This window comes from Pygocentrus nattereri, chromosome 16 (genome assembly GCF_015220715.1).
Source record: "Pygocentrus nattereri isolate fPygNat1 chromosome 16, fPygNat1.pri, whole genome shotgun sequence".
NCBI classification, from domain to species: Eukaryota; Metazoa; Chordata; class Actinopteri; order Characiformes; family Serrasalmidae; genus Pygocentrus; species Pygocentrus nattereri.
The window spans coordinates 29,429,949-29,453,728 of NC_051226.1; the positions used below are offsets into that span (position 1 = coordinate 29,429,949).

At 39.2% G+C, this 23,780-nt stretch overlaps 1 protein-coding gene across 1 annotated transcript in view; it reads right to left on the reverse strand.

Annotated features, from left to right (window-relative positions):
- jakmip2 (janus kinase and microtubule interacting protein 2) overlaps positions 1-23,533 on the reverse strand; it is a 38,024-nt gene extending 14,491 nt beyond the window's left edge. The window contains exons 1-3 of the mRNA XM_017705326.2: positions 23,400-23,533; positions 3,391-3,620; positions 2,341-2,838 (exon numbers count right to left, since the gene is read on the reverse strand). Coding sequence (XP_017560815.1) covers positions 2,341-2,838; positions 3,391-3,519 — 627 coding nt within the window. The 5' untranslated portion in view covers positions 3,520-3,620; positions 23,400-23,533. The remainder of the gene's footprint in view (positions 1-2,340; positions 2,839-3,390; positions 3,621-23,399) is intronic.
- Positions 23,534-23,780: the final 247 nt, after the last annotated feature.

Consider the following 23,780-nt stretch of genomic DNA (forward strand, 5'->3'; position numbering starts at 1 on the left):
TGAAGTCAGTGATGTATCTAGCACTTTTTTCCTCATGAAATTGTTCCCAACCATTCAAAATCAAAATGTGACTGGCTGATTCCACTGCCACTTCCTAATAATGCTGGTGTAAGGTCTTCAGTCCAATGGCTGAGCTAGCTTGGCTGCATCTACCTAGATACCATGGTGGAAAACATCCTGATTGATTTTAACTGTGATTTGTTAACTGGACAAAGGAATTTATTTCCAATGTTTTAAGTGACCAATTTACTTATATTTTGTAAATATAAACAAATTTAGAATTTGATGACTGCAAAGCACTCAATAAAATTGGGACAGAGACATGTTTACCACGGTTTTACATTACTTTTGCTTTTAATTACACTTCTTGATCATTTGGGAACTGAAGATACGAACTGTTGCAGTTTTGCAAGTGGAATTTCTTGATGGGATGCTTGATATAAGACTTCAGCTGTTCAACAGTCCATTGTCTTATTCTTCTCTTCATGATGCCCCATACATTTTCAACAGGAGGCAGATCTGGTCTGCAGAGAGACCAGTAAAGCACATGCTTTCTCTCTCCAAGAAGTCATGCTATTGTAGCACATGTAGAATTAGGCCTGGCATTGTCTTGCTGAAATAACCAGCTTCCTGGGAAAGACGTCACCTTGATGGCAGCACATGTCTTCCTAAAACCCCAGTATAAACCTCCATGTCAGTGGTACCTTCACACATATGAAAGTCTCCCATGCTGTGACAGATGTTGAGTTTTGCACCTTTTGCAAAACAAGCTGAAACGTGGACTCATCTGACCACTGCACACTTTTCCACTGTCATTTGGACCGTCTGATATGAGCTCAGACCCAGAGAACTCTGCCTAGAATTGCATTTTGAATTAATATATTTTATCTCCTTGCTTAAGAGTTTCAAGTTACATTTCTTGACACAGGGGACTGTGTATAAATGCAGCTATATTTAACAGAGTAGCATGACAGTTGCTCCTGTAATGCCACCTGAGGGCAGAAAGGTCATGCACATTCAACAGGGGCTTCCGGCATTGCCCTTCACGAATTAAGATTTCCTGAAAGCTTTTTACAGTATTGTATGGTAGATGGTAGATGGTGAAAGGCATCGTATGGGAGACAAGTAGATGGTGTGTTCTTTGCAAAATGTTCTTTAGTCTCTAACCACCTCCATACAGCCTGCAACTACTTTGTTTGATTTCACTTCATATTTAATAGTTTACTTAATATTGAACTTTTCGTATGTTTTAGCTATTGTTTTTCACTTTTTTACTTTTGTACTTTTATCTCTACTTTTGATCATTCTTATTATTCTTTTTATTTCTTTTATTATTGTCAATTTATTGTTTTACATTTTTTTATTTCATTAATTTATGTTTACTTTTTACTTTACTTTTCTGCTCTGTTAAATAATAAGTTGCTATATTGTAATTTTAATCGTTTATTGATTTAACTGTTTTGATACCTTCTTGTTATTAAACTTTTACTTTTAGGATTTTTATTATTTAATTATAGCATTTGATTTTTTTTACTGTACGTCTCCTCAGTCCCTCATTCCTGTATTACTCATCTACATTGTAAATGAGGGTCTCCCTCAATATATTCTGTGTTTAAATAAAGGTTAATTGATTGATTCTCAGTCATGATAATCTTACCTGTTGCCAATTCATCTGCTTATGTGGACTGTTTCAAAACTGTGTACCTTGAATATTCCACACATTTTTCGCTCTTATTTTTGCCCCGCCCCAAGTTTTCTGAGTGTGTTGCAGGCATCAAAACCAAATTTTGTTCGTATTTACAAAATAAGTTGGTCAGCCAAAACATTAAATGCCAGTTCTATGAACTTTTGTCAGTTACACAAAGGTTCAAGAGGATTAACAAGTCAGATGTCCCAACGTTTCTGAAAATGGGATTTGTACTTACAGACTTTAAATACAACAAGCAGGATGATTCTATTCATTAAAATTTCAAATAAAAATTACAAATAGTATTTTAGTTCCCAGAAGCCTAGAAGTCCCTGAGGTCTTTTTACAGTACAGATATCTCACTGTGCAATAAAGAATATAAGCATACAAACATAGGAGTCATGCAACACTTCTTGAGAAGCTCCAGAAATATATAATTCAAATATCACTTAAATACTGCGTCATGACTGTGTTTCTCTTTACACCATGGTGTGCAAATTTGTCTTCTGCCATGCGAATGTGTGATGGAAATGACATAAATCCTTAAATTCTCTTTTTATGTTGTAAAGCCTGCTATAAAAACTGTACAGTCCTGGCACTCTGGCTCAATGATATTAGACGCAATCGATATTAGCAGTGGCTTCAGAACTCACCAGTCGTCGAATATCTCGTTCACAGTCCCACTTGATCTTGCTGATCTGTTCCTGGTGTGCTTGGTGCTCAGTGCGCAGGTCACCAGCCTTCATCTTGTCAGCCTGGATCATTGTGCTGAGAGCCTCATCTGTCTGTCGCTTGGATGCCTTCAGCTCGGCTATCTCCTGTACTAGTTTGACGCGCTCGTGGTCGAAGAAGCGCCGCGCTTCCTCTCGGGCCTCCAGTGTTAGGGCTGTCCGCACCTTTTCCCCACTGCCATCACGCAGGGCACTGAGTGCCGTACGCAGTCGCTGGATCTCGCCATCTTTGATCTTAGCTGTGCGTGCCAGCTCCTGCTCGTGCTGCCGTGTGAGCGACTCGCGTAGTGCAGCTAGCTCCTTGAGTTTCTCTTCGTGCCATCGTGCCCGCTGCTCGGTTAGTGCTGCTGTGTGTCGATGTTGCTCCTGTTCACGAATGCGTTTGCTTTCCTGCACCTTGTCTCTTTCCAGCTTGTTCACCTGAGGAGAACGGGATAGCAATTATTTAGCTAATAAAGAAAGGCCTGTTGATGTGCTAACTAAGCTGTCACAATTATTAGATTCAATCTGTTACAAAATTGATCCCAAAAATGTATTTCTTAAAACTTATTCTTGATATTTCAGATTAGTAATTAGTTTGTAATTTGAATGATGAACAGGGTGTCTATAGGTCACAATAAATCTGTGTTAGGCATGCTGAAAATTCTCCACAAGGGGGACTTAAGCTTTGACGTCACTTCTATGAGTGTTACTGGAAAAAAGAAGTAACCGGATCAGCAGGATCCTGAATGAATTGTTACAAATTGCATTTATAGAAAGTAAAGTTAAATGTTTGCTGTTAGAAATTGCATGGAGATAAAGTAAAAGTGTACATGAAGTTAAAGGTTTTGCTTAATTAGGTCTACTTGGCAGACAGCCAAGTTTTAACCATTAAATGTGATTAAAAGAGCTCATGAATGTAACAAAAAATATTTTCAAAATAAAAAAAATAAAAAATTTTAAAAGTAAAAATTAAAAAAACTCCAAACCCACCTTGCATTTTTCTTGGTGCAGCTCAATTTGAATGTCAGTCAGTTTGGACCTGAGATCTTCATTGGCTGCCTGTAAGGCAGAGATGAGGGCTTCAGGCTTTTCGCCCTTAGGGCGCCCTTTCTTTGCCATTGGATCGAGTGCTACAAGTCCTCAAATACTCTCACTTCGCCAAACATTAAAATGAGTTTTCCAATTTCGTCTTTTCCTCATTGCTCTGGCAGACAGAACACCTGTAGAATAACAATGAAAAAGGAAATTAACAAGCAAACATTTAAAACTATGCAGACCCCTCTGTTTCTCCCCACCTTTCCAGTTTCAGCTTCTCCAGACTCTTGTTGATTTCATGTTGTTTCAATGCAACAGAACTATGAATTCAAAACATTTCCATATGTGGTGTTCTGTTCATTTTTCTTTTTGAAAACACAAAAATGCACCGACTATTAGCATATTTGTTTTATTGTTCTTTTTATGTAAAATTTAAATTCACAATATGAAAACAGACAATGCAGAACAAAACAACCATTTCAAGATATTTCAACATTACAACTGTGGCTAGACATTGCTTCTTGTCATTAAAGGAGAAAACAAATGCTAAAAGCACTAAAGTTAATTTTACAAACATAATGATTGTAATACATGTCAGATGCAAAGATATCAGAGCTTAAAGCGCAAAACTGTTAAAAAGAGACTTCACATCCTTATTATCTATCTATACAAGAATGTGGGAAATCTCTTTTTATTTATGGCCCAATGCAGTCCCTGGGTATAGGTGCAGATTCCATTTTAGTCACATTTTAAATCTTCATACCTGGCTCCAAAAAAAAAAACCTCTGAACTGACTTGACTTTTATTGACAATTGTAACCTCTTCTGCAATCAGCCATCATTCTTCAGATATGATGGAATTCATCTGTTTCACAGATTTTAAGACAGAAATTCTAGATGATGGTGCAACACTAAAAAGGTATTTGTTCAAATATTCCAGTGGTCATTGGCAGTAGGCCTAGGACCAGCTTTTTACGTAAGCGCAAAAGAAATGTCTAGAAACAGACAATATAAAGACAATACAAATGCAAACGATGTGATTTGCATTAAGCCTTTGTCTCCACCTGTGTACCAGCTAAAACCTTCTGAAAACCTATAAGGGTTTTGCGAGTTTTAGAAGAAAATGTTTAAGAACAATTGATTTAAATATTAGATGTTTACTTCAAAGGGATAAGATGGATCAAGTGAGAAGTTTGATTGCAAAGTCTGATCCAGATATATATCAATCAGCATCACAGAGCGAGAGACGGAGAAAGAAGTCGAAGCAAACTGTCTACTGAATTTAACCAGAAAATATCAGATACTATGGACCATACTGGGGAGACTACGCAACGACTCGGAGAAGTGGAGAGAAGTAAGGCGGGGGCAGAGAGGTGGGATATTGGAGTTAAAGATTCCTTAATCCAGCTCATCAAAAACCAACGAACATTGCAGGCTAAACTGTCAGACCTGGAAGGTCCCGGCGGAATACTATTCGAATATACAATGTACCGGAAGATGTCGAGGGTACCTCCATGCAGTTTTGTTGATGACTTCATCAAAACCGAATTGGGTGACCTTTCAGACTTGGAGCTTGCCACTGAAAGATGACCACCGAGCGCTCTCCTAAGCCGTCAAACAAAATCCGCTTCCAAACTTCAATGACCAAGCTGCGGGTGCACCTCGACTCGGGCACGGTCAACTACAACAGTGCTTCAGAAGCAGCTGAGGATTTGGTGAGGAGAGGAGTTCCAGTGGGATCTATTCGGGTGAAAAAAGTGGATGACATCATGGAGGAATCCCTGACTAAGCTTCTCCTTTGGAGCACAGTAATAGCGAGTCAAGTGGGGAACAAATTCAAGTTCCAAGAAGGTATAAGGAAGAAACCTTGCAGGTTTGAAAGGATAAATCGAGAGCAAGAGAACAAGGGAGGTGATTGACAGGATCTAACCATAAGTGTGGGGAAAGGTTAGTAAAAAAGATGGGGGGGGGGGCAACGATCCCCTCAGATCTGGAGGATATAGTGATTCCTCCTGGTTGGAAGCCCTGTTTACTTTCTTTTTGGACTCTTGGACAATTGTTCTTGTTTGTCAGTGTTGTATGAGGTCTGTGGGTCGATTGAGGCAGGTACATGAAAGTTGCTTGGAGGAACAAAAATGTCTTTACAATGCTATAATATTATGTCTTTGAATGTGAACAGGTTAGACTGTGGAGGTGTAAATGGAGTAAATGATTACTAAGCTGAAAAGAGAAAAATCAGCATAGCCTTTTGACAAGAAACACATTTATCATCTATTGAACATGAGAAATTAAAAATAAAAAAAAGGCTTTTGCAATACTTTTTTTTTCCTCATTTGAATCAGAGAAAAAGAGGGGAGTTGCAATATTAATACCAAATTCAATTAGTTTTGAGCTAATTTCTGAAATAAAAGATAAAAAGGTAGAATCATGGGTAAACTAAAAAGAAGGTAGTTACCCTTTTAAATATTTATGCCACCCCCCCCCCCCAGATGCAATACAGCCTTCTTTAAGAAAATATTTGACTTACTAGCACCCAAAGTTCAAGGAACCCTTATTTGTGATGGATACTGGAATGTGCTATTGAATCCTAGATTAGATACTACCAATAAAATGAGGAAAAAGAATTCTGTAGAAATCCAGATGAATAATATGCTCCAGGATCTGGGCCTAATGGACATATGGGCAAGATATGAATGGGAAAAAAATGAGATTTTACTTTCTGCTCTGCACGTCACAATATACACTCAAGAATTGATTATTTCTTAATGTTTTCAAAGGACCATCAAGTACATCTTGGTAGTACTCCTAAGAAAACCCTGTGGAGGTTAAACACAGGAATGCTAAATGATACAAAATTCAAGGCCACAATGGCAGACGAATTGAAGTCTTTTTTAATTCATTATAATAATGGAGAGGTCAGCCAAAGCCTTTCTTAGACGGAAAACTATCGTTCGAACGGCTTTTATTAAAAAGTTCAAAAAACTCAAAAACTGCAGAATTTGGAAGATAAACTTAGAAACCTGGAACAGATTCGTAGTTTAACTCTGGACCCATCTATCCTCCAACAAATGAGACCAACTAAACAAGAAATATCTAAAATTCATAATGATTGAAAAGAAAGTAAAATATATGAAACAAAGATTTTATGAGGCGGGACCAAAAGCAAATTTCAGGGCAAGGGTGCCCTGCGATGGACTGGCGACCTGTCCAGGGTGTATCCTGCCTTCCGCCCGAAGACTGCTGGGATAGGCTCCAGCATCCCCCCGCGACCCTGACGGAGAAGCGGCATAGAAAATGGATGGATGGATGGGACCAAAAGCAGCAAAATTATTAGCCTGGAGGATTCGTAAGCAACAATTAGCTAGTAGCTTAATTTATACAGTTAGAGACCCTGTAACAAATAAAACAAGAACAAAAAAGGTATCCAAAAATCTTTTGAAAAACATTATAAATTATTGTATACTCAACCAGAGAAAACCAGCGAACAGTACATAGAACCATTTTTCCCTTCTCTGGGTAAACAGCATAATGATGAAGTAATCTTTGAAATTTCAAGAGAAGAAATTGATGCAGCAATATCGGCCCTCAGTGTAGGAAAATCGCCAGGCACGGATTGATATCCACCAGAGTGGTACAAGTTGATGAGAGAGTCCTTGCTTCCTTTACTTGAAACTTGTCTTAATTATATGCCTTCCTCCTTCGTGGATTGAGGCTATTATCTCCGTAATACCAAAGAAGGGTAAAGACAGGATGGACTGTAGGTCTTATAGACCAATAAGTGTTCTCAGTGTAGATTATAAATTGTACACATCAATTCTGGCCAAAAGGATGGAGAAGTCGATGCCTCTTTTAATCGATGAGGATCAAACCGGGTTTATAAAAAACGAACAAACCCACGATAATATAAGAGAGCCCTTCATATTACTGGTGTTATTAAGAGGTGGGAGTGTAGTGCAATTATCCTTAGTTTGGATGCGGAAAAGGCCCTTAACTCGGTTGGCTGGGAATTCTTATACCAGGTGATGGATAGATTTGAATTTAGTAAAAGGTTGTTACAATGTCCCCGCGACCCTGACGGAGAAGCGGCTTAGAAAATGGATGGATGGATGGATGGATGTTACAATGTATCAGAACACTATACTCTTCACTATCTGCTATGATTAAAATTAATTTTCATGTATTTTAAAAATATATGGTAATTACTCTGGATATGTACTCCATATTCAAAAAACACAAGCTTTGACTTTTAATTTTAGCCCCTCTAAAGAATTGGTAAATGCATAAAACTTAAATTGACACTCTTTATCCATTCAATATCTTGGTTTCCGTTTATCAAAAGATGTGTCACTTTTGATTAGCCATACATTTTAACCAGCTAAAAAAATATAAGGACATGGACAGGGACACATATTTCTAGGTTTATTTAGAATAAAAAGAGGCATTGAGTAAAATATTCTACCCTGATGGTGCTGAGAGAGAAGGGAGGGATGGCACTGCCATGTTTAAAAGATTATTACACTGCTGCTCAATAAGACCACTTGTACTTTGGTGCAATCCAGCCTATGAAGCGAAATGGAAGGATATCGAATTTTCACTAATGAATAATCCAGTACAGTCAGTTTTAGGTGGTCTTGAGAGGACTAAGAAATTAGTGTAAATACAGAATCAATGGGTTGGATTTTCCTTTAAAATCTGGCTTGAGGTGATTAAAAGATTCCAGCTTCATAGAGAAATTAGTAGTATTGAGTTGGCCATCTTATAACCCACGTTTCACTCCAGCATTGTATGATTATAGGTACAGTGGTCTACAGGTGGTATTACTGCCCTCTGTATAATGCTATCAAATGTGGAACTTGATAGTTTTCAGAAATTATACAACTCATTTGACCTTTGTAAATAGGATTTATTTTAGATATTTATAGTTCCATCACTGCTATGTGAAAGAGGTTAAAGGCCCCAACCCAGTTCCTTTCTCAGGACTGACGCAGTTTTTTATAGATGCATATGAGGGTGAAGGAAATAAAAAGGTTATTGGCAAACTGTACAAAGCCATCTGTTTAATGAATAAAAATTCTACTAATTATGTGAGACTTTGCTGGGAACAAGATGCACAGAAAAAGATCCCAGAGGAAGTATGGTCACGAGTATGGGAAAACCATTGTACTTCCACTAATTCATTGATTGGGAGGGATTTTTGCTGGAATAGTCTGATCAGATTTTTTATAACACTCTCAAATTAAGGTTAACTGGGGCCCACTTCCCCTGCTGTGGAGGTGGAGCAATATAGACCATGCACATGGTATGGTGATGTGTAAAAATCAGTTCTTTTGGATTAATGTGGGGACATTTATTTCTGAGATCGTGGGTTTTGATGTGGAGGTGTCATTTAACTCTGTGTATCTTGGTGTAACCCCTGAAGGCTTAAGTAAGAGTGATGTCTACCTACTGAATACATTTCTGGTTGCTTGTAAGAAAGCTAGTACTAAGTGCTGGTTCAGAGAAGCCCCAGTTTGGCCTTACTTCCCTCATTGAATACAGTGTTTACAGGGCTGGGCAATATGGCCAAAAATGTTGTCACAATAAACAAAATTCATGTTCTTTGATATTGATACATATGGCAATAAATGTCAAATCATTATTTCTTTCAAGTTTGAAGGCTGATTTTTAACCTCCTGGGTGGTTAATTGCTGTTTTAAACTATCCTTTATTATCAGAAAATGGCAAACACTTGCCAGACAGTGGAACATTCCCAAGTCTGTCTTGTGATAGTGGGAGAAAGTTTCTGATTGGCTGTTTTCACCAGCTGGAAAAGCATGGCCTCAATTTTTGTAACAGTCATAATTTAAGAAAGAGAACAGATTTGACAAGCGGCCAACAACATTGTTAAACTGGTTAGTTTTACAACAACGTCAACTTAGTACGAATTACTGCCAGTGTTCCTACCATATCCATGTCAGAGCACACCACAATATTCAGACACCAGCTAGCAGACAACTGGATTTCTCAATAGTAGTTTGAGGGGTGAACCGCAGTATATCAACACCAGACAAAGTCCTCCTTTATGGTATGTTTAAACTGAAATAGGTGCTTTTGTGTGTTGTTTGATCTACAGTAACATCAATACGCCATGTTGTGCAAATGATGGAACATTACATTTACATTATTTGGCTGATGCTCTTATCCAGAGTGACAATTTGGTCATTTTATACAGGTAGGCCAAGGTGGTGTTAGGAGTCTTGCCCAAGGACTCTTATTGGTATATTGTAGGGTGCTTGCCCTGGTGGGGGATTGAACCCCAGTCTACAGTGTAGAAGGCAGAAGTGTTAACCTCTACACTAACCAACCACCAACGTTGCTTCAAGTTGGCCAGCTGGTAAAAACAGCTAGCCTGGAAAAGTAGCGTTCTCCCGCTTCCCAATGCTTCACAGCTTCCTCAGTTTACTTTCGTTTAAATCAGGGCTGTAACTTGCATGAACCAACTTCTTTCTTTCACTTTCGTTTCAGAGGAATGCACTAATACTTAAATATGAATGCTTTCATATTAACGCCACTTATCTTGTGAGTCAAACTTGGTCACAGGAGAACAGATCACTGCTTGCTCTCCTCAAACAAAGAATATATAACTCCATGTTTCAGACGTTGCTAAAGTATATCTGGTGACTCATTTTACTCGTTGCCCCCTCCTTCTCTAATCATGTTGAAAAAATTGAAGTGTGTCCTGGTGACAGCAGAGACAGAGTAGTGTCACTTTCCTTGTAGTAGAAAACGCCACCAGGGCTGTTACTAGAATGTGGAAGTGTGAGATTAGTGTATTATTTTGAAAATTTATCTAATAGCTCTTATAGTTCAATTGAGGAAAGTTATACTGCGTTAATTATTATCATAATTGAGTTCAGCATTTAACAAAGATTGTCTGATATAATGTGAATATTTATAGCCTAATATCATGTTAATTGTTAAGTTATTATCATTTTTCCTGGTTATGTGAAAAAATGCATCCATCCACCCATCCTCAACCGCTTATCCAGGTCCGGGTCGTGGGGGCAGCAACCTAAGCAAAGAGGCCCAGGCCTCCCTCTCCCCCGCCACCTCCTCCAGCTCTTCCAGAGGGATATGGAGGCGTTCCCAAGACAGTCGAGAGATATAATCCCTCAAACGTGTCCTGGGTCTTCACTGGGGTCTCCTCCCCGTTGGACATGTCTGGAACACCTCCCTAGGGAGGCGTCCAGAAGCCATCCTTACCAGATGCCCGAACCACCTCAACTGGCTTCTCTCAACGTGGAGGAGCAGCAGCTCTACTCCGAACTTCTCTCAAATTGCCGATCTTCTCACCCTATCTCTAAAGGAGAGCCCGGCAACCCTGCAGAGAAAGCTCATTTCAGCCGCTTGTATCCGCAATCTCATTCTTTCGGTCACTACCCAAAGCTCGTGACCATAAAAGTTATGAACAAAATCGGTGATAACGGACAGCCCTGGCAGAGTCCAACCCTGACTGAAAACCAATCCAACTTACTGCCCGCTATACGAACCAAGCTCCTGCTCCGTTTGTACAGGGACTGAACGGCCTGTAACAACGAGCCCCTCACACCGTACTGCCGGGGCATGTAGACTGGTTTGGCGAACTCCCACGCACCCTCCAGGACCCTGGTGAGGATAAAAAGCTAGTCCAGTGTTCCACGACCTGGGCGAAACCCGCACTGTTTCTCTTGTAGCTGAGATTCAACTATCGGTCGGACTCTCTTCTCCAGTACCCCTGCATAGACCTTGCTGGGTAGGCTGAGAAGTGTGATCCCCCAGTGGTTGGAACACACCCTCCGGTCCCCTTTCTTAAAAAGTGGGACCACCACCCCAGTTTGCCATTCCAGGGCGACCGCCCCAGATGTCCACGCGATGTTGCAGAGGCATGTCAGCCATGACAGCCCTACAACATCCAGAGCCCTCAGGAATTCCGGGTGGATCTCATCCAGCCCCGGTGCTCTGCCACTAAGGGGTTTTCCAACCACCTTGGCTACCTCAGCCTGAATGATGGACGAATGCTCGCTTGGATCTCCAAGCTCTGCCTCCTCTGGGGAAGGACCGTTGGTGGGATTGAGAAGATCCTTGAAGTATTCCTTCCACTGTCCAAAAAATGTTTCACTTAAAATAGTAAAAATAAGCTGCATACTCTGATAATTGTCAGAAACCCACAATACTGTTCTAGAATTCTTGTGGGGTCTAGAGGGTCAACAAAAGACACAGTCCCCAAATACCAAATTAAAAAAATCAGTTCCACTATAGACTATTTGAATTCTTCACGGAGGCCCTAATGACAACACTAAAAGAACTCATTCTGGCACTTTTTAGAGTGTACTTTAAAAGACAATTATTTTCATGATGTCTGCCATAAGTCATTATGTGGATTGGAATATCTTTATGATACTAATAGGAGGAGTGGTCTCAGCAGTACATCACTCAAACTGAATACCGTATTCCCCCTACCAACAAGTCTCCCTGGAATGGTGTGCATATAGGTCACTCAAGCTAGTACTAGAATTATACAGTTACTGTATTATAACGAGTCTATCCCTGTATTCTGATCATAAGAAAGTCCCTTCCCACTTAATTTAATTTAAGTGGGTGTGCCTGGACCAGCTCATATAACTTACATATTTGGATATAACAGGCAACAGGGTCACCTATGGCCTACTGGGAGCGACCAACAGTATGGCTGCACGTTGCCTTGGCAACATGTGCAGTGCGCAGCAATCTCCCACACACATCCCGTTCTCCAAGCTGCTGATTTCAAGCAGTTAAGAACCCGTGCTAGCTTCACTGACAAAGCAAACAGCAATTATTGAAACTCACATGGACCTATGACTTCCTAGATTCATTAAAAATGCAATATATAGACTTTCTCTATTGTTGGTTATTGTACTTTTAATAAATAAGTAAAATTCAAAAATTCTAAACAGTTAATAACGCCAAGAAAAAACTAAACAGATTTCATAGGACCCTAAACTCTAAAACTTTATCTACTTCTCTTTACATAACCTGTTTATAATCAGGGTGACATAACAGTGATTAAGAGATTACTCTGCAAGATTGCAGATAAGAAGCGTTGCACGTGTGTCTTGTGTTTCCAGCACAGAAGTTCTGGAGCCAATCTCTACCCAGCAATCAAGGATGGTTAGCATGTCTTAAGAAGTCTATCTGGACATTCTCATACTGTGGAGTACGTATATACATGCATATGTGTGTGTGTATGTGTGTGTGCGTGTGTGTGTATGCAAAGTGGTAGTGTTTAGGAACCACAGCAACTCAGTCATGAAGTGGTATGGTAGGCAAATCCAGCCAAAAAAGAAATTAAAATGAAAACAATAAAACGTCAATGCAAACCTTATATTTCCGTTTCTTTTTCCAAACATCTGCGCAAATATCCTGCCAAAACTGAAAATGAAATAAAATATCTGCATTTGCGATTTAATTTTTCACATAAGCATGAGTAATTTGTGACAAAAATAAAAATACATTTAAAACTGCTATTTGTCATTTCATTTTAGTCATTATTCTGGTATTTCATGGCCAAATCTAAAATGAAAAAGCTAATGGAGTAAATATGTAAGAAAATACAAGCTTCACTTTGGCTTTGGCTTTTCTTCATTAAATGCGGAATACATATCAAAACTAACATCAAAATACGTTCACATTCTTATTTATTTTTCATAGCAATCGGCTATGAATACCATATCTGACATAAAAATGAAAATGCAAAATAGATTAATCAACAGCAAAGTGACTTTATGAGAAAAACCATCATCATGTCTCAGATCTGGTGTAAATGAACATCAGGCCAAACGGCCTCAGAGAAACTGGAAATGTAATCCTGGCATTTATATCAAGATACACAATAGTTTTCTAAGTTATACGAAACAGTATATGCTCAACCAGGCTTGCGTTTGATACCTTTCCTCTAAGGCCATTTGGTCTGACAGCATTTGGTCTGATGTTCACTTACACCAGATCTGAGACATGACAACGGTTTCTCTCGAGACTCGAAGTCGTTTAGCTTGAGGAATGATGCCGATCTGACGCGGAGGTCGGAGGATGTCCTAAAATCACAAACTCACTTTGCTGTTGATTTATCAATTTAGCATTTTCATTTTGTCACATATGCATCCTGTTGCTGTGAAAAATAAATAAGAACGTAAACACTGCATTTTGATTTTAGTTTTGACACGTATTCTGCATTTCATGAAGCAAAGCCAAAGTTTTCTCCATTGGCCATCATTACAAGTCATAGTCTGCTCTTTCCTGGGTCACCATGATGCTGCAAACCAGCAAGGAAAAAATGCTGCAGGGCATTACGTTTACGAGGTCCATGTTTAAGTGTCCTAAGTCTAATGTCTTATCAAGGATAACACCAGTCCCACAGTTGTCCTCCTTCAAGCCAGGTGGGATGTGAGCTTCTTTCTGACAATGAGGTTCTAGGCCATATCCTTCCGTCATGCTGCAGCTGCAAATGCTGTGACCATTTACACCAGCAATTCACAGCAACATCTGTCTGTAACTTGATCAAAACGTGAAAGCCGAGCTGTGCCATGCAAACGTAATAAGAAAAGTCAGATCAGAATTTTTTTTGCACCGTGCATGCAAGATCATTCAGTGTTAACATGACAGCATCAGCTAACTTTTTTTTTTTTTGCTTCATCTTGCCAGAGAAAATCTTCTTTGTGACAAACGTTTGTTCTGCTGTTTTTTTGTTGTTGATTATGGCACAAAGAGTGAATTCATATAACCTTATCAATGTGAACGTACGCATGGAGGTTGGTTTAGAGAAAGTTCATTCACATTAATGACAGATACGAGTCTCTTACACCCACACAAATGTGAACCATTAGACCTAAAAGACCGAATCTGAGCAAACAATCAGAACTGCACAATAAAGCAATGTGATGTGTGAGCAAAGTCTATGAATTGGATTTGTTGTGTCACTCATGACTATTACAAAAAAACTGACAGAAAAACAGACACTAAGCTAAGGCTCAGACTAGCTTTCTGTTCACAGCAACACTGTAGTGTACCTACGCAGTGTCTGGGACCCCATCTCGACATGAACGTGGACCGGGCCCTGTCACAAACAGGCCACTGTCACTAATGCTGTATTAACCCAGAAACATCTGGAGATACACGAGCCGCTGGATGCCAAAAGTGAAATTTTATTTGTGCATTCCCTAATCTGATTGTGGTCACCCAAATCCTCTCCCTCTCCTTGCCTCATGGACATAACGATTTGGCCTGTTCCAACATGACTGTGCACCAGTTCGCAAAGCAAGAACTTGACTGGCCTGTACAGAGTCCGGACCTCAACTCGACAGAAACCCTTGGGATGAATTAGAGCGGAGACTGTGAGCCAGGCCTTCTCGTCCAACATCAATGTCTGACCACATGAATGCACTTCTGGAAGAATGGTCAAAAATTCCCATAAACACACTCCTAAACCTTGTGGAAAGCCTTCCCAGAAGCGTTGAAGCTGTTATAGCTGCAAAGGGGGAGGGTGACATCATATTAAACCCTATGGATCATATGCATGTGAAGCCAGACGAGCGAATACTTTTGGCAATATAGTGTATATTCATTTGTCATGACAATAATGAGTACTGTTAAAGACCTAATTGATGAGAGCTGATATCAGGTGGTTATCAGCAGAAAATACTTCATCTGATATCAAAGAATGAATGCGATGCAATCCTGTATCAAATGTAGTTAGAAAGGGCACAGACTCATACTGTATGAGATCACGCTGAGCTGTGTATTTCTTCCTGTGGGGCAGTAAAGTGGTTGAAAGCGTCATTTTCTCGGTGCAGCTCGGTGCATTTCTCTTGATGCAACTGCATCGATTGTGAAAGAAACAAAATACTAAATCATTTACACTAGTCAAAAGTCATTTAAAAATCTTTTAAATGCTGCTACTTCAGCAATCCAGCGTTCTCTAGCTAACCATAGGCAAAAATGAAAACCAACTAAAAATATGTCAATTCTGTGTAGTAGTTTAATTAGATATTAAACACATAATAATGATACACATATAACAAGAAGTTATTAAGCATTGAGACGTTTTGCTTTAACTCATCGTTAGTCAATGTTTGGATTCATTTGGCGCACATATACTTGTTTATATTAGTATAGCCTGTATCTATGCAGTTAGCCTATTTGGTCATGTTCCTTTGGAATCTTCTTCGTTGCAGTGAACATTACTGACGTAATTTAATTAGATATGTACCAATACCGGAGTTCAGGTGTCGAAGTTCAGACAAGAAATAATGGCGTTGTGCCATCTCTACCCACAGCTACAATGGCTCACTTCTTGGACAGCTTGCGGAATGCATCACAAGCACACTGGCACTGTGACCCAGTTTTTTCTCCACTCAGAAATCAGATGTTTCTTTAAGACACCAAATACATTGTATGAAAGGTCAAAACTTCAGCCACAGACCACTATATTGCTGTTGTATCTCCAAAATGATACATTTCCAGGACTTTAAATGTAAGTCAATGGAATTAGACTTATCCAAGTAATTTTGGGCCATTTCTTTTGGTCCACTTATCATCATTTATCATGAAATTTCCACATAATGTAAAGGGCAACCGACATTTTCAAATTATGTCAATAACTGAAAATGCTAAAAATGGAGATACAAGGTTTTCTTCCAACAGCAGTGATATGTAATCTTGCAAAGACCAAATCCTATTTCAAGGAGCCATGATTGAAGGCCAGCTCAGGTGCACTTAAAGTCAATGATCAATACATGAATATACTCCACAGAAAGCGTACACTACAAGAGCGTACACTACAATAATTCCTATTCAGCTACACCTGGAAATGGTTTTCTTTTCTTGCTATAAGACATTGTTATTTTGGGTCATTTTCAAGATAACACACCAAAAATACGGCCATATTTCAACACAGACTGGGATGTGACGAAGATGATGTAATGCTAATGCCAGACCCAGACGGATTTTACGTTCGCTTCAGTTCAGTCAGCCCATGTCATTTCCTGTTCGCGAAATTGGATTTTTGGTAGGCTGGGGTTTTTGGAGGGGGGAGAGCAGCAAGGCATAATCTACATTATGCAATTTGTGCAGTCAGTAGACAGTTGTTCCAACTATCTACATGCCAGTAAGGCTGAGAATGAAAAGAGCTGAGATTTAATCAAAGCTTGCAATGCTGGAAATATGTCAATAAACCTAATATCCCAAAAGCACATGCATACATCATGCCTTAATACACAATAAAATTAAGACAGGTCTACAGGATTAGCATTATGGGCTAGTGCAACAATAATTTACACATTAGCAGCCAGCTTAACTTTAACAACCTTACTTTTTGTGATCTTTGCAAAAGTTCAAAACATTCACATGACCAGTGGTGCAGGTACTAAGCTGTTTCAAATTGGCACAGTTGCTAAAAAGTCTTTTACTTCATACATTCCCTAAATTATACTGGATCTGACTAAAACATGAGAATCATACATAGAATCCTGCAAGTGCACTGGAATTATTGTAGTGTAAAAAATTTGACACATTTGTATGATGATAGCGAGACATGTCAAAGCCGCCATCTACTTTAAAATGACTAAGGAAACATTTTTCAGAATTTTGTGATACAAACAAGGTAATGTTAATTATATTCAACATAGAGATTCCTAAGTAAATCAATTACATAGAAGAAGTGTATCTTCCTTCATTTCAATAGAGAGCTACTCTGGGGTCACAGATAAAGTCAGAAGTAACATGAGCAAAGCAGTCTAATAGTTTGCATAGTAAGGCTGCCTAAATAAACAGCATTCTGGTTATTTACAGTACTGAATTATAGGGCTCCCCAACTAAGACCTGGACTACTGAACCATAGTTTATTCAGCACAAACAGAAGCTTTTGCTGTAGGTGCCATTTGCAGAGTTTACATTGCACCTGCTTATCAGTCACCCCTACAAATTCTGAAGTACACCACACTGAATTTCCATTTCACGTTGTATCCGTGTCTCTCCTTAGAACCTAGCGCACAACAGATGCATGTGAAGAACAGATTCAGTAAAGTAGAAATGGCTTTACACAGGGAGAAAGGTTAATCTAAACTGTGTGCTCCCATGTCAGTAAACTGTCCACACCTATAGAAATAACTCCAGGTTTTATTTATCCCATTCTGTTGAAAAAGGACTTTTTAAAACTGGCACTTGGAGGAATATTTATTTGTATTCTCTGTGACCCAAATCAAGCCGATATGTATTGTCCTCTACTCGCTGACTCATGAACATTGAAGCACGTAAAATGACAGGACAAAACTTAAATTTGCTGATGTTGACAGTAAATACCCAAGTTAATGGCAATGGTAATGGTAATTTAACTAAAACAGCTAACTAGAGGTTAGGGCTCCGACCACTGACTAAATTTAAATGCTAATTTCAATTTTTGAACATGTTTTCTACTTGTAAGTATGGGCTGACCAATTTATCAGTTGGCCAATAATATCAATGAATACTAGCGTCCTGTGTTACTACCAGCATCAGTCAATAATGGGAACAAAGTCGCTCAATTGCAAGTAACAAGTAAGTCTCGAGTCTTGACACTCAAGTCCCGAGTCAAGTCCCAAGTCAAGACAGTGGAGTCTCAATTTAAGTCCTTAGTGAAGGCGCGTCTCGAGTCCCAAGTCAAAAGTCTTAATCCTTGAGTCCTACACAAGTCAGTCAGCTTAGGCCACATCACAAAATAATGTAAAATAAAAAAATAAATACATAAACACTGACTCTATATATATATATATATATATATGCAATAATAGTGTATATTGTGTATATGTGTATATATTTAGAGTTTTTATATATTTCTTTTTTCAATGTCACTGCTGGACTGAAAATAGTCCACCAACCAAAAATATCCAGCCAACAGCGTCCTTTGGGCAGCATCCTGTGACCACTAATGACTAGAGGATGACCAACACAAACTATGCAGCAGCAGACGAGCTATCGTCTCTGGCTTTACATCTACAAGGTGGACTGACAAGGTAGGAGAGTCTAACAGAGTGGACAGTGAGTGGACACAGTGTTTAAAAACTCCAACAGCACTGCTGTGTCTGATCCACTCATACCAACACAACACACACTAACACACCACTACCACCACGTCAGTGTTACTACAGTGCTGAGAATGATCCACCACCCAAATAGTACCTGCTCTGTGAGGGTCCAAGGGGGTCCTGTGTAAATGTGATGTGACAATAAACATGGTTATTTATTTATTTATTTATTTTAATGGTAACACTACTAGAGCCTTTAAATGACAGCATGTTAGTAGTGTATAGTAATGTAGTACACTGTATATTATTATTAGTTTTTTCTTTTCCAACTGAAATAAAACATCCATAGTACACAGATAACCATGACAGGCCTAGTATGTACACACAGAATAGTCTACACATTAAAAGAATTTGACAAGTACTATTGATCATAAATAAAAAAAAAACTTTATCTTTTTGGGAACATTGGGCTACATATGATTAAAATTAAAACTAGCTCAGCACTAAACAAGCCAACTAAAAACAACTGCTCGTTTGAATTTCATTTAGACGACAACAGAAACAACCAAGCTGAACAAAGTTTGGAGAAAAGACAGCAAAATGATGGTGAACGCACAAAAGTCGAGCTTTGAAGTTGAGTGGCAAGTCTTTCTTGATTTTCTTGAGTCTCAAGTCATCAAATTCATAACTCGAGTCAGACTCGAGTCCAAGCCATGTGACTTGAGTCCACACCTCTGGAAAACACATCAATTATTAGAGCACTTTTTGGCTGCGGCACCACCAAATTTGGAACTTGCAGTGTCCTGATAATGGTGTAAAACCTTTAACGGTTATGTCAGTGGTCGGTTCAATACAAGGGCCTCTGTTTAACTAAGATGACACCATAGGCTGAATTGGTGGATCTGACAAACATAAAATGCATCCAAACCTAACCTTAGCACCTGAAAACAACATTATAACATAAAAGAGAAGAACTAATAAAATATTTGAATATTATAGCCAATGGGTCCTGGCCCTTTAAAGGGTTAAGACCGTGTTTTTGCTGTTAACTCCTGCATTAGAAGAGTTTAAGAAGTGTTATTATTGAAGTCACAATCACATAAGGTACTGTTTAATTAAAAATACTAGAGCATAAAATTAAAATATTTCATACTGGATATTACAGATTAGCCCTGCAATGTACTGGTGACCTGTCCCGGGTGTGGTCATGACTGCTGGGACAGGCTCCAAGCCCCCCACCCCCTGGGACACGGAAGGATAAGTGGCTTAGAAGTGTGTGTGTGTGTGTGTGTGTGTGTGTGTGTGTGTGTGTGTGTGTGTGTGTGTGTGTGTGTGTGTGTGTGTGTGTTACAAATTATCGGTTGACAAGACATAATTAAGGAACAACTTTTTTTTTTAGATCCAGACTGTTTTTACTAGCAGAACTTCATATGCTAGTTAATAGTAATGCTAATAATAATAATAATAATAATAAGTTAAATTTATATAGCACCCTTCACAAACCCAAGGATGCTTAAATAGTAGATTGTCTAAAAGGGCAAGTAACCAAACTTTCTGCCTGTACAGATCAAAATGATTGTTGCCCAGCACAGCTGATCGACAGTTATGACGCTGACACACCCTCTTCTTATTGTTCTATCAATTTCTGCAGTCATCTAAACACGTACTGAATCCTTCCTGCTGTTTCATGGTGTTTCATTTCCTAAGAAAATGTGTTTATTATGACTCACACTTAAATAGTCTAGATTATCTGCCATTTGAAAGCAATTTCAAAGCGTTCTGTCACATAGATATGTATCTAGCTAAGTTTGCTTACCCAGATATAGCTGTGATATATATATATATAGCTGATATATAGACTGCATGTAAATGGGTTTTTACTACATTTGGCAGTCTTTCAAATTAATGATGTTCAGCCTACTGATTAGCCAACTGACTGTTGTTTAATATACTGACATTTGCACCTAGCTAGCTTGCTATTAAATATGGCAAATCAAAGTTATATTTGTTAGTGATGTTGGGTAGGAAAGATGGAGTTTATAGTATTTTCAAAATCTGACCAAATGGCACTTGGCTATGAAGGGCTATGAAGTGGTGCCCCATGTCCAATGTTTTTTGTCTTAACTGTATTGTCTCTACCCCCACTCACATAGTTTGTCTGTTTAAGGCTTTAGTGTAACTTTTTCATAAAATATTTTAATGTAATTTCCATACCAAAACTGACAAGCATGTCATTTCATTCCATTCAGCAGCAAAGACAGAAACAGATAGGCCATTAGTTTTTTTTATCATATCAGTGCTCAGTACTCTATATAAAATGAATACACTGCAATTTATACAAAAATGTCTTATGTGTCTGAATTGGATGTTTGATTTCTTATAAGGTACAGAATTAAAAACTCAAAACTCCTTTGAGAAATGTGTTTACTTCGATTAGAGTGACCATATTGGGTGGCTTTCCCGCAAAATTACAGGCCAGTGAAGAGCCTATAGTATTACTCTTCTTCATCTAAGCTTAAATTTGCTCTGCACTGGTCCATTACAAGTATTAAGTTGATTAGAATATAATCAGTTAAAACGTGTGCATCTTAGATGAACTGGTATCACTTAAAACATAATCCAATCCACTCACAGCTGTACTCTCACGGATTTTCTTGGGTGTTGACCAGGATTTGCATAACTGCTCTTCTACAGGCTCATCGTGTACATGTACAAACTCCACCTTAGCCATAATTTACGCTTCTTGCCACTAGGGCTGGCCAATATCTAAAAATAATTATGATTTTTCTTGTTAAACAAATATTGTGATTATCAAACAAATCTCTACACATGCATGCATCGGCAAAACTAGATCATAACCATACTAAGACTGAAGATAAAGGCCAGAAATCATTTGACGTCAAGTAACCTAACAAAAACAGCTGTGCTTTTACTTTGACCAAAAGCTGCTAGACGCAAGTCTGATTATACATAATCTTAGCATCAAAAGTAGCTGTGAAACGTTTGTCTCACGATAGGGTTATATGTAAGATTTCTAGAACTGCCAGCTCTATCTATAAAGTACTGCTTAAGAAAATGAAGAAATAAACTATTTTCACATGATGCAGAGAAACCAATTCGCCCCCGTATCACTGTACCTGTATCCCGATTTTCCTGTAAGAGCCTGAACAAGCTACAGTCTATTACTTTCAGCAAGAAATGTTACCGTCTACAAGAATATGTTACTTGTTACTATGAAATCTGAGAGTTCCTGCTCCTAAACACTGACTGCCCAATCGTAGTTTAGCCACTGTAATCAGGTCTGGGCACCTCTGATGAGTTTTTCAAAATATGCTGTAACATGTGGGGCTTTTTATAAATAGGATACCCACTGACATTGTAAGAGTTGGCACAGAGTTGGTCTTAAGCCCCAACACAGAAAAGGAGAGATAACACGGATTAAACGGTGTGAAAGTCTGCATTGTGACTTAAAAATCTCAAGCGAAGTGTGTAATGTAGCCTACTGCTATAACATGAGGCTAAATTAACTCAAGTTATCTTTTAGAGCAGGTCTGTCTATTTGCACTCGAGCCCAGGAGTGCACAGTATTTAAAACATGTAGCAAAAGCATCTTGTCTGTCCATAATTTTGTCCATTTAGATAACAGTATGGCACAGTGCCAAAAAACAATAAGCAAGTCTATTAGTGATTACTTAAAACTAAAAAATGGTTTAAGGTGAACGTGTGACCATTTAGACATGAAGTCTGTATTCTGCTAATTGGTGGTTATAAATTCCATAAATTCCATCACTTACTAGCTAGACGCCGGACCCCAGTACAAAGCTAAAGAAGCAAATGTCAGACACCAAATGTCTCGGCTGATTTGATTTGGCTTGTCTGCACTGTTAATATAGACCTGAGGTGACATGAGGGATACTGAATTAGGGTATATTATGGATGAACTCAAATACACTCACACTCTCTCTCTCTGTCTCACACACACACACACACACACACACACACACACACACACACACACACTGGACAGGTCAACTCAAATACTGCACAACTGTACTGTGGCAACAAATATTACATGCAGCATAGAACCCTATTTTTTCTTCTTTAAGCAATATTTTTGAGGCCATACATGGATGACTACCGACATAATGTAAGTCAAGCTACTTCATTTTTCATCTGTACTCATCTTTGGTCACTGAGCCACTAAATTAGAGGTCACTTTAGTATTAGGCAGGACAAACAGCCTAATGGTTTCTAGATATTATGCTCAGTAACCGATTAACTGGTAGCTGCAGGATGGTCAGCACTAGGTTAAAAACAGGCTTTTCGAATATATAAGCCCAATGCATTTTGCATGAGAGGAAACTCGCTGCTGTGAACGGGTTTTAAGCCTTATCAGCCCTACCACAGCTGGTTTGCACTCCTCCTGGGCCCGCAAACAGTCTCAGTGCTCTATGAAAATACATGTAGCTAAGCCTGTTTGTGGCAAGTGCACCAAAAACATATTTCATTTTCTAAGCCAAAGCCGCCTTGTCATCCACATGAAGGGCTATGAGCAGCCATCAGTTGTAGCTCATTCTCTTTTACATGGCTCGGATGCAGGGCGACCTAATAGCTAGCTACCTTGGCTAATATTGGTCTCTACTGGTTCATTCACGGGATCAAACATGCAGCATATGACATCCACACGTCTGTGCAGACATTTTAAGCTCGGTGTAGTGACATTCTGTTTCTCTGTAAAAGAGCCAGGTTAGCCTCGGGCTTTACTGAAGCAATGCTCCGATAACGAGTGAAAATCCTTTTCCGGTCCCTTCCTGAAAGCCCACATCTCGTACATAAACAAGCGCGTGCAGATTGATTTGACCGTGCGGTAATCCATTTCGTTCGAAACAAGGAAATAATATAAAGCGATGCTTACCGAAAATTACGTCCTGGAGACGAACCGAGGCCTGCTAACCTCAAATCCGTATCCATAGCCTTACATTTTCCTTTTTTTCCCTCCTCTGCGTTTCCCCTCAGCATCAGCAGCCGTACAATGCAGCGGTGGCTATTTTGTTTCCCACCCGTTTTCAGGACAATTCCGCCTCCTGCGCTGCGATTTGCTAGAGGGGTCCTGCATCATGCGCTGCGATTGGTTAGTAGGTCACATCCACAGGCGGTCCATCTGGCCTGCGTATGAACTACTAGCCAATCCTAGCGCTGAATGCGGAAAACGGGTGGGGGGAAAACCCATAGCGCTGCAGTGACTGGTTCGAATGACGCTTGGCGCCCCGCCCTCTACGCGCTGCGAGGATGAGCT